At 35.6% G+C, this 15186-nt stretch overlaps 1 protein-coding gene across 1 annotated transcript in view; it reads right to left on the bottom strand.

Annotated features, from left to right (window-relative positions):
- The window catches only part of Sema5c (Semaphorin 5c), a 52175-nt gene that overhangs the window by 4120 nt on the left and 32869 nt on the right, over positions 1 to 15186 (bottom strand). Inside the window, exons 4-11 of the mRNA XM_089228204.1 lie at positions 4986 to 5193; positions 4062 to 4361; positions 3654 to 3853; positions 2913 to 3095; positions 1913 to 2183; positions 1453 to 1821; positions 538 to 727; positions 72 to 425 (exon numbers count right to left, since the gene is read on the bottom strand). Of these exons, the coding sequence (XP_089084330.1) occupies positions 72 to 425; positions 538 to 727; positions 1453 to 1821; positions 1913 to 2183; positions 2913 to 3095; positions 3654 to 3853; positions 4062 to 4361; positions 4986 to 5193 (2075 nt within the window). The remainder of the gene's footprint in view (positions 1 to 71; positions 426 to 537; positions 728 to 1452; positions 1822 to 1912; positions 2184 to 2912; positions 3096 to 3653; positions 3854 to 4061; positions 4362 to 4985; positions 5194 to 15186) is intronic.

Below are 15186 nucleotides of genomic sequence, written 5' to 3'. Positions count from 1 at the left end.
TATGTCACTATTATTGTATTCAATATATATATAGATGCATATATTACAAGTAATAAAAATGGACAACTTACCAAGTCTGTGACACGTTCCATCTTGACACAATCTACTTTCTTCTTTGTCCTGCATGATGCTCAATGCCGAAATGTCTGGCTGCGTTCTGCACGAGAATCTGTATCTCTTATGTGTACCGTTACCGGCCGACACCCACGGTGACCACGACGATATCTTTTTTATACTATCCGAGCACGGTTTCTGGTTGCACAGTTCATACTCTTCGGAACACCCGACGCAATCCTGACCTTCTAGTGGGGGTGGGTTGTTACAGTACCGCGACCTCTGTCGAATGCCTCCACCGCACTTGGTCGAACATTTTCCCCACGGACCCCAGGCGCTCCAGCCCGGTTCTTTTACGACAGGTGGCGAAACTGTGACGGCCGGGGGTAAAGAAAAAAGATAATAACAATTGTTAATAACAATTTAATATATCGCACGACGGCACCGGAAGCCGCTCTTTGGAGCACTGTTGATTATCCTTACCTGGACAGGGTGGGTTCGAATGGCAAAACATTTCATCGGTGTCCCGTCCTACACACACGCGACCGCCAAATGCCGGCGCCGGGTTTCCACAGGTCCTCTTTCTGACTTTCACGGCGGAACCGCAACTTTGCGTACACGCCGACCAGTCCGACCAAGCAGACCATTGTCCATGTACGGTGCAATTAGTCACCTACACATGAGAAAAAACGAAAGTTAATTTATGTATGTCAGTGCGATGGCGTTAATATTAACGAGTAATCATGTTTATAAGCGTGCAAATATTATGTACATATTATTATAATATGTATTATACATAATAAATGTGTGCGTAGGATATTATAATTATTTCTCGGTAGTACAACTAATTTATCTATATATGATCTCAAATGCAGGTATTCACATACCATCACACATGCACATAATAATATACATGCATACCTATACTCTAATAAATGTCCAATATAAGTTTTTTCGCATTACATGGGTGTGTCGGTGTGTGTAACATTTTGTATACCTACTATCGAGTTTAAAAAAGAATACAAAAGACTGGTATCTTTATGATAACTCCACGTTATACTAAAAAATTTGCATATAAAACCAATTAAGCGGAATATTGCTTACGCAAAAAAAAAAATCAAAACACCCTATTATTATTGTGATTCGCTAACGCGTATTATCTTCGGAAAACGGAAAATATATGTGTGCGTGATGGTCAATATAAAAGTAAAGCGATAAAAATTATTTAGGTACGACAGTAATAATTGCAGTGATCACGGGTTAGGCACATCGGTAAAAAATAATAAAATAAAATAAAATAGTCCATCGCCTTTCTCACTGCAGTTGGCTTATAATTAGTATACCTAGGTAGGTTTGGTAGGTAGGTAATATAATATAAGCTGGTTGCATGTCACACACCTGCATGGTAGGACCTTGGCAATTGGCTCCGTCGTACTTGGGTTCGGGGTTCGTGCACGTTCTGCTCGAACACAAACATTGGTCAGTGGATTCTTTGCCGTTGACGTTTTGCGTACACGCAGCCCATGCAGACCAGCTGGACCAACCGCCGTCGATCGGCCTCGACCGGTCCGGACACTTGGTAACGTCCTGTCGCCAATTGTGTTCCATGATGTTACCGTTCGTCGGCGGTTGACACTTGTCAACGTGCTCGTTCCATCCGCAATAGGGGTCCATCGCGTTCATGCATGCTTCTTTGCTCCGGTGTCGGCCACAGTGCTGGGCCGGTATTTTCAACACCCGGTCACGAGTGCCCACGTAAATCGAGTCCTGCACATACACACACACACACACACACACGTGATGACAAATGAGCACCCGATTCTGTCATAGCTGAATAAAAACGTTGAGTGTTACGTACCGTGACTTTCAGATAATGCAACGCCATGATCTGGGAACCGGAACCCTCGGGGAATATGTTCCACTCCTCCAGTGTGCACGTGGTAGAAGACTTCGGTAAGATAGTGATCTTTTTCACTGTCCCTTCAGTCGTGGCCACGTACAAGACTTTTAAAGACCCGTGGGGTTTAGTTGGCACAACGTCGACAGCAATGTGTGTCAGAATCTCCAAGGGCTTGTAATACAGTGGATCCATCGTGGTGGGCTGTACTGCGTTGTCCATCAGTTGGTATCTTTTATTAAGGTACAACACATAGAAATTAGAGTATAGAACACATACGGTTTACCCACTAATAATAATAATAATAATTATATATTAGACATCGCCTGTCCCAAAACGTATATTACACACGAAAATGAACGTAAATCAAAAAATTATGTATAGTTTAAGTGAATTCTATGTATGACATTTAACACGTTTAAACCAGATTTTATTTCTTGCAGTTATGTTTATTACGAATAAAGAATAGTAATAACGTTCAACTTAGTATAATACTGGTGCATCTAAAATTATTTTAAAAAAAATAATAAAACTCGTTTGGACGAATGAAATGTAATTATAACCCTTATAGTATGACACCTAACTCGGTCATAAATAACTAACATAATTTATTAATTATGTATGGTTTTTAAGTTTTCTAAATCGTTTTAGGTCATGTTTAGATATGATTAAAAATTTCATAAATAGTCTGCAAGCATTGTTCTTCAATATTGTACGTTTATAGAAAATTAATCTAAAAACTGAAAAAATAAAAGAATAATTTCATATGAATTAGCAGATTTACATAAGAAAATAACGGGTAAACAACGACTCGACCACCATCGGAGTTCTATAATATTATATTACCCCGTGTTTAAACTATAGAATTATAATATGACGTGTATTGTATAAACTAAGGAACTCTAGTACAATAGGTACTTATATATACTACTAATAATAACAATGATAATAAATTAAATACCTCGACGAGTCAAGTATCTGATTTGGATCCTGTCTTTGACAGTGTCCGTGGTTGAGTTGATGAGGTGGGTTATATCGTACCCATTCTGAACCGACGCTGGCTTGGTGTTTGAACGGTCCATTAAACGCTGCATTAATAGCGGTAAGGTTAAAACTACATACTGCCGATCCAGCTATACCATTGCTGTACAAAATAATGACACACACTTTAATTTGAACTATATGTACTAGTACTCCCACATCAATTCATATAGTTAGTTAAACTAAGAATAACAATAATTACGAATAGTTTAAAAGCAGGACCAAAAATATATGACGATAGAATTTATTTTTAAACCAAAAGCTAAAGTTACCAATCACGCTGAGATACGTTCTGTAGAACTATGTTAAAACGTATGTAAAAGAGATCTCCTACTAAAAATGTTGCAAAAATAAAGGCGTGGAAATCCATGGAATTATGCAGCCATGTAATTATAATATTATAGTGTACGACGTACGTGCCATAGGTATGAATAGGTACTTTTTATATATTTTAAATATAAATTAATATTAAATCGTACTCAACTATTCAAGTATGTGTTGAAAAATTTTTAAAAGTATTCTTTACAAAGCTGAATTTCAGAATGATAAGATTGGAACGACTGACGAAAACAGATATCTGACACTATATATAGTGTATAGACGTGCGATATGCCCGCGAAAACCAGACAATCTACTAAAAAAATTCGCAAAAATATATTACCTCGGTGTAGTGAATGTAGCGTACACCAATCCTTCGTCCGGTAAATAAGTCATACCCTGAATTTCATCAAAGTAAAACGGGTATTCGCCGGGTAAAGAACAGTTTAAACGGGCCTTAATGAACGTGGTCCAATTGTCTCGTAGCATAGTTTCTCCACCAACGTCGTTTTTACACATCCTAGCAATTCTCGAGTACACTCTCTGTAATACATAATACATGATCATGTTAATATTGTACGTACACAATTGTTTCGTAATTTACTATCAAAATTACTTTAAAATGTCCACTCATACTTTATAGTATTCGAATATATTGAGGTACACAATAATGTGTGCCTACTAAATGGTTACATTTCCGGTCTAAAACGGTTTATTTCCTATACTAAAACGACAACTTGCAAATACATACCTTGCCACAGTTTATGTACTCCACTGCACTTTCTCTGAACAAAAAGTACACGTAGGCGTCGGTCTCGAACGATCCGACAAATTGAGGCTCGTTCAGCCACTTGGCATCATAGTTCTTCGTTCGCAAGTACGAAGCTCCCAGGTCCCGGACAATGGCTGAGTCTGCGCCTGAAAAGTCCATCGGACTACCGGCAAAGTACTGGCCGTTGAGCGTGATCATGGCTGTGATGTTGGACAGCGGACTGTACGGACACTTGCCCACCCCGCGCACGGTGTCGGTCACGCTGTTGGCATTTTCTATCTATCGAAACACAGAAATGTTGCACAATTAGTACCCATACATAAAGATTAAAGAGAGCTCTGCTACGTCGCATTCCCCGCCCGAGAACGACGACACACTTTCGCCGTGCTTGCTGACATTGATGTATTATAATTTGCTAAATGAGCTCTAGGATGGGAATTTATAATAACAGTATAATATTATTGTGAGCTAGCTAGTCATCATAGATCCCGTCCGAATGGGCGGCCAAAGGCGGTTTTAATATTACATTAATGAATGTTGTTCATTTTAATAACGACCGGCTGATGAAAAGTATTAACTATATAAATTACCGCATTTAATATACCTACGTTTTATTCCCTTCGAATTTTATTGGGATGATGAATAAGTATATACGCATTTAAGTACGCTTTTATCGTGAAAACTAATGCAACCATCAACAAAGTAGGATAGAGGACGTACATCATAATTTGTGAACAAGTGTATACAACATACAATACAATACAGTGAAGTGTATACATCGTATTTCGAAACTACTATTTGGATTGACAAGACGATTCGAAATAATTATAGTTCAGCTGATGTACGCTATATAAGCAGTCAGCCTAAAAATAGGTACACCCAATTTTGTTATTGATATGTTACCTCTCTCCACGTGCACTGTGGTGAAAAAGCTCCAGTGCCGCATGCGAACAACCGTTTTCCAGTGGACAACAGTACTTTGACGTAGTTGTGACAGTCATCGACACTTTGGCCTTTCACCAGACACAGCTGCACCTTTTCCTCAGCGGCTGGCCATCGTGCGACCTCGATCTTTTTCAAATCATCCAAGTCCAGACGGTATATGTTGTCTCTGTTGGTAAAAAAAAAAATAAATAATGTTAAAAAATTAAAATAAAGTCTTGACCTCTTAGTTGTTGATGTTTTTTTTTCTAACGATTAAACGACGAGACGCGGTATGGGCACGGCTGCATCGCGTATAAGGACGCGACCCAAGTCCGAACATATGTTCGCCAAATATTAGAAAAACTACTCGATTTTTGGGTTGGCGACTCCAAACCCGGTACCCCGGAATCAGGATCGTGGCAAAACGGAGGGACATTCGAAAATTTCGATTCCCAGAGACGTGACGTACTCGAAATTGGGAAAATTCCTAGAGGCGCCAGTACAAATAATGACCGACGCACCAGGCGCCGTGTGGGCGCATTTCAGTGAGAGAAAAAAAGAAAGAAACTGGTTTACAATATTATATACGTACAGGTGTATTATCGACAAACAATTTAATTTATCATTATTACATAAAAAAAAATAAAATCCAACTGGCACATTAAACATTTTCGTATAAATTTATTCCTTTTCTCCTCTTCCCGTATAATCTATATCAATAGATCCACCACCTTTCGACGGCTCATAATTCTCCGCCATTATGATCTAGATGCGTTGGACAGGGACGATATAAAACCGTCGCCACCGTAGCCTCGGTCGCCATACGGTAATTGCTACGTAGGCAGGATTTTTTTTTCATTGCGTTGTTTATTAATGAATTCAAAATTGGACTTAATAACAGGCGTGGGTATCAAGCCTCACCTGTTCGAACCACGAACGTTATAATCCTAATAATACTTATACTGCGGGAGAACATTTTTTTGCGACGTTGTTATAATGATGATAGTAAAATACCAAAAGAAAAACTATTTTTTCGTTTAAACGACACTGAATAATAATTAATTAAGATTATTATTAAAATTAATAAAAGAAAAAAAAACTGCTGAACAAAAAATTGTATTTTACTTTTTGAACACATTACTATTAGATAATCAAATAACAGTGATGTTACGCGAATATACACAAACAATGTCGAACTTTATTGAGCGCGTTTTTTTTTCGTACATAAAACATTATTTCAACTTTAAGTAGACTTAGTACACTTTGATAGTATACTTTAAATATTTTAAATAATATTCGTTACAGTATCTGAATGCGAGTTTTAAATACATACCAAAATAAGTCCAATCCAACGAACTACGGAAGTACATTTTAGAAATTATAGCGTAATAATATATACGTTTATATATCGCAATAAACTAATAAATTCTATATAGTGGCGTTTCCGTAAAGACTATAAAAACGGAATTTTTGCAAGACAAACACCTATAGAATCTTATATAGGTATTTTAATCTACACAATTCCCCTACATATATTATACGATTCTGCGTTTAAACAGTTTAAAAGTGAACGGAAAATGTACCTATAAACAAGTAGTTAATATGAAATATTTAAACAGTCGGCTGAGTATTAATAATTATGACGACACGAAATGTCGTGATGATCGTATTCGTTGAGACTTCTGATTTATATTATATAGACGTATTATACATATGCATACAACAAATTTCGACTACTTGTAGCGCAGTGTAATACACAATCCAATTCCAGTATTGATAGTTTTCAATGTTTCACACTTCGAATTTCACACAGTATGACGTCTTTATTATAATAATAATAATGTGAACTATGATTTCCGTTTACAATACAAATAAATTCGTTTTACGATTCTTGTCCGCAGTTAATAATATGTCTATAACGACTATAATACTGTACAGATCCTTGTCTATCATAGAGACGAATCATTTGGACCATCCATCGTAATAGCACGAGTCATCATAATATTATAATAACTATACGTATTACGCATCATTGAATCGATGACGATTTGTTGACATAATATTAAATGAATCTGCATTCGGAACTTGTATAAGCTATATTTATTTAAATCTCGACTGATATAATATTATAAATCGAAAATAATCAAAGTGTTTTTCAATGGAATTGAACATGTGTCACGTCCATGTGAATTATTCAAACATTTCATAATGATAATATTATAAGCTATAAGTATTAATTTATTTAGTATACCTATATATTATTACAACGCCGAGAGGAACAAATAACATTGAGACAATGAGAAATTAAGTTGAAATTCTGCAGGAACAATAATATATAACGCCCAAACAGATGTTCAATAATTAAGTACTCACTCCATAAACGTTAAGACGTGTTTTTGTTGGACGACCAAGACCAACACTGTTTTCTTTTTCGAATTTACAACGTTATAAAATCAATGGTAATATACCTACCAAACGTAAACGAAATAAATAACGATTTTATTGATACGATAAATTTGACGGTCTTGCAATAATTACGGAAAACTGGTTTCGAAAACACATAAGTCACACGATAAATCGGTGTTCGATGGTGTAAAATAACCGGTCTTAAAAAAATTGTAAACAGCCAAAGTGTGTCGGAAAACCGGCGATAATTCAGTTTCGGCCGGACCAGGTCCACGCCGACCGCCGCGCTCTGCAGATCATCGGTGTCTTTTAAATTTTTCCGCAATTATAGCTTTATATATTCATATAATATAACACACACGTAATATAATAATATTATAGTAATTGACATTTACGACGCCAAAGATCATATATCATCGTGTATCTGTACCCGTGACCGCAACGGTGTTGTGCCGACGGTATATTATATACATATAAGAAGAATAAAATATACGCACATGCACGTACTGCCTATATATAGGTACCTGCCTACTATATACCATTGCAGATGGCATCTATTATTATTGTAGACGTTTTACGTCTGCGTCGTGCCATTGTTTCCAGTCAGTATAATATAAAATAATATAATAATAATTGTGCCCTTTTTCTCTTTTAATTAAATTTTACATTTGGAAGGTGACATTTGTTTTGTATAATCGTTTTTCTCTTTCTTTCTCAGGTCGGCCTTAAACATAATAATTAATGATATATTAATAGATATCAACGACTGTATGTTATAAAATGTATATCGCTATATTATTATGTTATACATAATAATGCGTACCGATGGGGTTTATGCTGCAGTACCATTAGCATAGTATTGTCTTAGACTTGTATAATGTAAAGACCTATCAGACACCAATACTAAGATAGCGAAGAAGACGCGACGACGATCTTTAACTTGTAACAAACTTTATTCCATTTTCAAATGTATAGATCAGATAAATATTTGTATGTTTAACAAGTGTGTTGATATTTATCACATTAACTTATACTTGACCTGACGTCCAAATACGTGCTACGTCGTTAAACAATTGTGTGTACCTGCACGGCGTACTAAAATATTGACAACAGTCGTTACCGTTATCCAGGATTTGAAGTACCTAAGTACTAGGTAGGTATGGACTAAACCACATCATATCCTAAATTTTTATATCATGTGACTTTTTATCTCAATATTCAAAACATTTTAGTATAAGTAAGTATGCACTTTGTCCCCTTTGCCTACATAATTACGTAAAATCAGTCCTCGGAAATCACGATGAGTTCAAACTTCAAAGCGTAACATGTTCGTATTATGTCGTTTTTTTTTATTTAGGTACATCATATAATTCTAGGGCATTCACAATTGTATGTTACACGATTATATGAAGCCAGTAGTGTCCAAACGTAAAATGTTTAAAAAAAAAACCGACGCTCTAAACTGGCGCCAACTGCATTTACAACGACGAAACGCTAAATCCAATAATTCGTACAAATGACAAAATATATAATCCAAGACGGCAAAACGTGTACCATAAATGCATAAAACTATAATAATCTCTTGTCTGGCGCAGCGTGTCGGCCTGGATGAATCGTCATCATAATATAAAATAAAATATGTCCGGGACCTGCCGCGACGTAATGACCTGCTCCAGTATGGGTACTATATTATAAAATGGTATATACTATTATATGCAGTATACACTATACATGGTATCAGGGCGGACGCAGGAAAAAATTTCGGGGGGGGGGGTATACTCTCGTAAACATCTGGAAATAATTGCTACGCACCAGATTGTGTACGAAATGACAATATAATGATATAATAATTTTGTAAAGTATATTACTCGATAGTCGATCGTCTAGCTGTGATTGGCTACACGAAATGCATATTATACACGTTAGTTACATGACGCGTACCTATGTACGACAGTTAAAAAAAAAACAATAGTTATCGTTTTTGAACGCGTACCTATTATGATGTACATTATTCTTGGTAGGTAAGTGCATGTATAATTTCAAGTTTCGTCTTCGGGTGAACATGACGTTTAATTATAATAATAATATTCGGCTTTCGAGCGTCACCCCGTCGGTGCATTTTTAATTTCTTTTCTATAGGCGTATAATATTAACCACTATGGTTATAGCAGGTTGCAGGTACCTATTATTTAATAATTTTTCAACGTGAAACACATTTTATAGGAATACGCGCCGCGGTTATAATAATAACTACTATATAATGCATATTATTATCTACAAACAATATACACTAGACGCGCATAGTAAAATAATAATATACATCCATAATTCAAACAATATCGTCGGGTTGGCAGAAGACCGGCGGCGCGGCGGCATCTACCAATGAAAACAACCATCGGAAATAAGCTCCACGAAAAATTATTGAACTCCACAGCGAGGTCTGCATAATATATTTAAACAAGAACCCTATATTATATGTTACAATATAAACCTACGCCTATAGTGTAGTGGTGGCACTCGGTGTAATGTCTGTACGTTTCGGCAATCGATGGGATTTATCAAAAAAAAACAATAATAATAATATTGCATATTATTATATATTGTGTAAATAGGCGTAGGAATAGCGTATTGTTTAATCGTTCGTTTTCCCCGGATGAACAATAGTATTGCGTTTACGCGCGCGCGGGACAATGATAAATATCGCGAGTGTCGTCTTCGTATTATATTAGGTACGTGTTTATAACATACACCAATATTATATACATGTATATACAATAATATATTTCATATATTATACAGGTACTAGGTAGGTAATGTTATATTGAACAAGTGGTCGATCGATCACGAGGAGTAAAATAAAAATAATAATCGTTTTCAATGTACCATCGACTGCGCCGAGTGGGAGTCGTTGAACATTATGTTTATCTATATATGTGTAGGGTTTTCGGCCCACCCGATCGCCAGTACTCGTCCGCGGAGAGGCTGCGCATATGATATTATGTGTTCTACAACAATAGGCATCACCAAATACGCAGCATCAGATAACCGGCGAGAAAAGAAAAAAAATCAAAAAAACAACATCGAAATTCCATTACAAACGCAAGCGTTTCTCTCTATATTACATCTCTGTCTCTCCATGCGTGTATATGTGTGTGCGTTTCGTCGATCTAAACAAGGGTTATGTTTTTTTTAACACCTATTCAATATAGCCGCTCGCACGCTGTGCCGCGAATCGCGATGGGACGTCGTCGGATTCGATCGCCGCGGTAGACTCGATAAACACCCTGTATACACCGTGATAATAATAATATTAATATATTATTACTATTATATTCAACCGTTGCACGCATAATAAAATACCACATGATATAATGCATCGCGTATGTGTGCTTACACGAGTTTCGGGTATAATAATAAACGTCAAGAGAAAATAATTGCGTTATCGATTCCGCCGCGGAGAACACCATCGTCTGATCGTCATAATAATATTGTGTGTTGTAGAGTATCACGGATCCGAAGGAATAGAGGTCTTCAGGGCCATCACCGCTGTATTGTGGCTGCACATAATATTGTAATCATGCCGACACCGACACATGATGTAGTTGTGTTTATAATATTATAGACACGACCGACAGTATAATAATATAATAGTGTTAGTGTAATGTATACGCCGGATACGGAAGTTAAGCGGTGCTATAAGACAAACACGATATTAATTAGACACTTGATCATACTGGACGAACCCAATATTTTACATTACACGCGCTACAAACCGTAATTTTGTTATTGTACACGCGTGCTGCAGTGCAGGTGGATCGATAAAATCGTGTCATTTTACACGCCGGCAGATTTTAAGTAATAGAGATAGTATCACGACTCAGCAGATATGGATAATATAAATCTTAAAATCTGTACAATATTAAATACAGGTATTTTGTTCCAAATGAGTTATTTTGTTATTTTTTTCACCCGTTTACACACTTATAACAGTTTTACACTACCTACCTAATTATATACACCGCTGGAATGTAAATTATATCATACGCCTAATAGATAATAAATGTTAAAATAATTATTGTTGACTCAACGGAATGCTTGTAATTTTTTGGTGTTTACCACGACTCACGAGTTAAGGTTTATATTCATGTTAATGGTTTTGTATTTTTTTTTTTCCTTTACGTGTTGATACAATATAATATAATATGTACATAGTACCTACAGCGGCTACAGCAAGAAATTGAATGATCGAGTGTGTTTATTTGACGATGTCAAGAGCCTCCGGTTGATTTTAAACTCAGTTCAGTCAGCTGAGTCATTTAAACGAGAAAACCGTGACGAAATTGATAAAATAATAATAATAATAATGATAAATATTTATAATATAAAATTCTTACATATTAATATATATTATATAAAAAAAGTAACGGATAAAAATTGCATACCTATTACAGTCAGATATTGCAGTTGATAGAAAAAATAGATTCGCGGCAATAAGAAATATCGGTCCGTTTCACGATGTTATTCAATTAATCAAACGAATATATGATATAGGTACGATAAAGAATTTTAAATTCATATTATAGTATGCATTTACCTAAAAATAGTTTAAAAAAACATACGTAGGCCGAGACATAATAACAACAATTTACTCGCTGCAAACGAGTAGCACGCTCCACGTGTGCCATATTTTATGTATTCACGGCTGAAATATATTATATCATTAGTCATTACAACGTACTAACCGAAAAAAATCAAAAAATAAAATATATACTCATAATAACATTACAATAATACAATATATATATATATATATATTATGGTATATATAGTATATATACAATAATGAATAATGATATTGTTATGTATTATAAATTATAATACTTTTCTAATATTATGTATTTATATTTTATAATACATGTATTTTAAATTGGTAATTTTAACGAATTAATAATAAATGGAGGTTTTTGTTGTTGTGACATGAACATGCTGCTGAAATCTGACACCAATTGTCTAAAGTTTCAGTAAACCATAAACGTATCCAAGAAACATTGTGTTCGCAGCCGAACACTTTTTGAACCGTTGATTTCTACACCGCCGACGGCACCTACTGCGCAGGATGAACGTTGCCCGTATATTATTAACGCTGCAGGACGAAGAGAAACGAGTTCTCGTATGCTATATGGCGTTCTTGTTCGGCCGATTACGCGAAAAAAAATATAACGACAGCCGAACCTCGGACGCGTATTTATATTTTATACAATTTATACGTACATGGCCGAGACGAATTATTGTGACAGCCGCGCGATCGATGTCCTCTACTGCAGCAGCAGCAACGCATTGCCCGCACGCATATAGACAACAGTATACATTAATGTTCAACCGCATAATGAGCGATTTACGAACAGTATTTGGTCGATTTCTGGTCGAAACGTCTGTTGTGTATAAAAAGAAAGAAATTTTCGCGTTGGTGGCCACATATATATACTATTCGTAAATCGATTTATACATTGGATCGTATAATAGGTACCGAATATATTTCCTGTTTTATATTATATATCACTGTAAACTAACCACATAATAATAACAATAATAATATACCACATGTCGAAATAACAAATTATTTTTCATCGCGGTTTATTTTAACCTAACTGGACTACGCAAAAGGATGGATATTTTTATGTCTAGTTTCATCCGATAACACTTAGGAATATCACAATATCACATATATACTTAATAGGCTCGCAATAATAAAAGGTATACAGTCTAGGTACATCAAGCAAGCAACGTCCGTTTTCTTTCTGAGAAGCGTATAGCGCTCAATGACCTCGCATACAGGATCTCTGTCGCGGAATACGGTTCTCGTCAAACGCGCGGAACACACCGGATACGTCGTAGGTACTCGTCGTATATTACTGCACATAATATATAATAATATATCGATTCCATATACGTGATTTTATTTTTATTTTATATATATATATGTATTATTTCTCCGTCTTATTTCACGCATACCTATAACCTAACCTACACGTTTCGTCCAGACATCTCGAAAAGTATACCTAGTATATAAGACCCGGTCTCACTTGTACGTGCAGGATCGACAGCGGTGGCGTGGTAAGGAGGTCGCTGTAGTATACAGCGACGACTGTTTTGTACGGGACTCGGACGAACGGCTCGCGGCAGTGGCGGCGACGACGACAACGACGACGACAACCGCGGTGGCGATCCCCGTAAAAGGCATTGGCCATATAAGTGCAGGGCAACAAACACACACACGAAACAGACACACACCAATAAACCAGTACACTTGCGTATAATATATATATATATATATATATATATATAATACTATGAAACTATAAAAACGGCAGAGGTTATTATTTTCTTCCTTTGCTTGTTTTCGTTTCTCGCGGGGTAAACTGCATTGGCCGCTGTTCAACGGCGGAAGATGTGTTATGAGAACGTCCCCCAGGCCCTGTGACTGTTTCGTCTGTTTCTACTTGTATAATATAATATACAAATATATATATATATATATATATATATACATATATCATAAGTCTTCTCTAGGTTCTCTTTGCACGTCGACATGTTCGTCCGATCCAGTGGCGGCGACCAGATGTCAAAATACCTGCGGTGAAAAATTCAGGAACTCTCCACCACTTACCTATTGCCTGTGTACCTACAAATTTATTGATCGAGATGATAATATGTAGATACCAGGCGGTATATGAATAAAAATAGATGATGTTATATCGGCGTTTACCGATCCTGACACAACACGATCGTAAAACGATAACACGATTAACACGACAAAAAAAAAAAATACGTGATTTAATAAATACTCGTTTACATAATAATATAGAGTTGATATCAAAGAACTTGGATTTCGAACATAAATAAAATATCAAAATGTCAATAGATAAAATAAGCATATAAAATCATTTTACTTTTATTAAGTTGTTCCTAAATACCTAATACCTGAATAAGTTTAAACAATAATGTTTAATTTTTAAAAAATCATGGGAAAAAAATGGATTTTGATAGCCCCGCGTGCAGTGTGCGTGACACGCGAGTGCCCCTTGTTCACCATTGTAATGTATTGAGTTGACTGGTCCAACTATCTCGCGTTTCATATCATATAATAACGGGCGCTATGGGAAACGCGACGTGTATAATATATACCACCACATATAAAACCCGCTGCTTTTATCATACCCATATAAAACTATATAGGTATATATATAATATACGCTCGATAATAATATGATCGAATGATCGAAACATTTTTTAAGTATATAGAATAGAAAACGGCGGGTGTGCCGCGGTAACTGTTCGGTTAGTTGAATAACTTTTTTCTTTTTTTTTAAGTGTTCACATATTAAGAAGAAAAAAACCAGCTGGACTAGATGTTATACATTATATATATTGTATAAATACATGCTGTTCTAGTGGGCTGTAGACTGAATTTGTAAATTATTTCTACCGTACAAAACAAATTCATCGGGCAATGACATTTTTATACGCGTTTTGATAAAACATTATGGTTCATGCAAAAAAAATTAATACTAAACATAATATTATAAAGATATTATACTGCCTGGAATTTTATTTTTTGAATTTGTTTGCTCTACATGACATTACTAATGTAGGTATGTATACTATTATACAGGTCATTAAAATATTTATGAGTGCTAATTTTCATTTTCTTTTATTATTGCAGGTAAAATATGGTAATGAATAACTTTACTATAGTTAGTAAAAACTACGTATT

This window comes from Diuraphis noxia, unplaced genomic scaffold (assembly GCF_037042655.1).
Source record: "Diuraphis noxia isolate RWA-SAM2 unplaced genomic scaffold, SU_Dnox_SAM2 contig0005, whole genome shotgun sequence".
Classification (NCBI taxonomy): Eukaryota; Metazoa; Arthropoda; class Insecta; order Hemiptera; family Aphididae; genus Diuraphis; species Diuraphis noxia.
The sequence above is the reverse complement of the archived record's forward strand: the minus strand, read 5'-3'. Positions and strand labels throughout refer to the sequence as shown.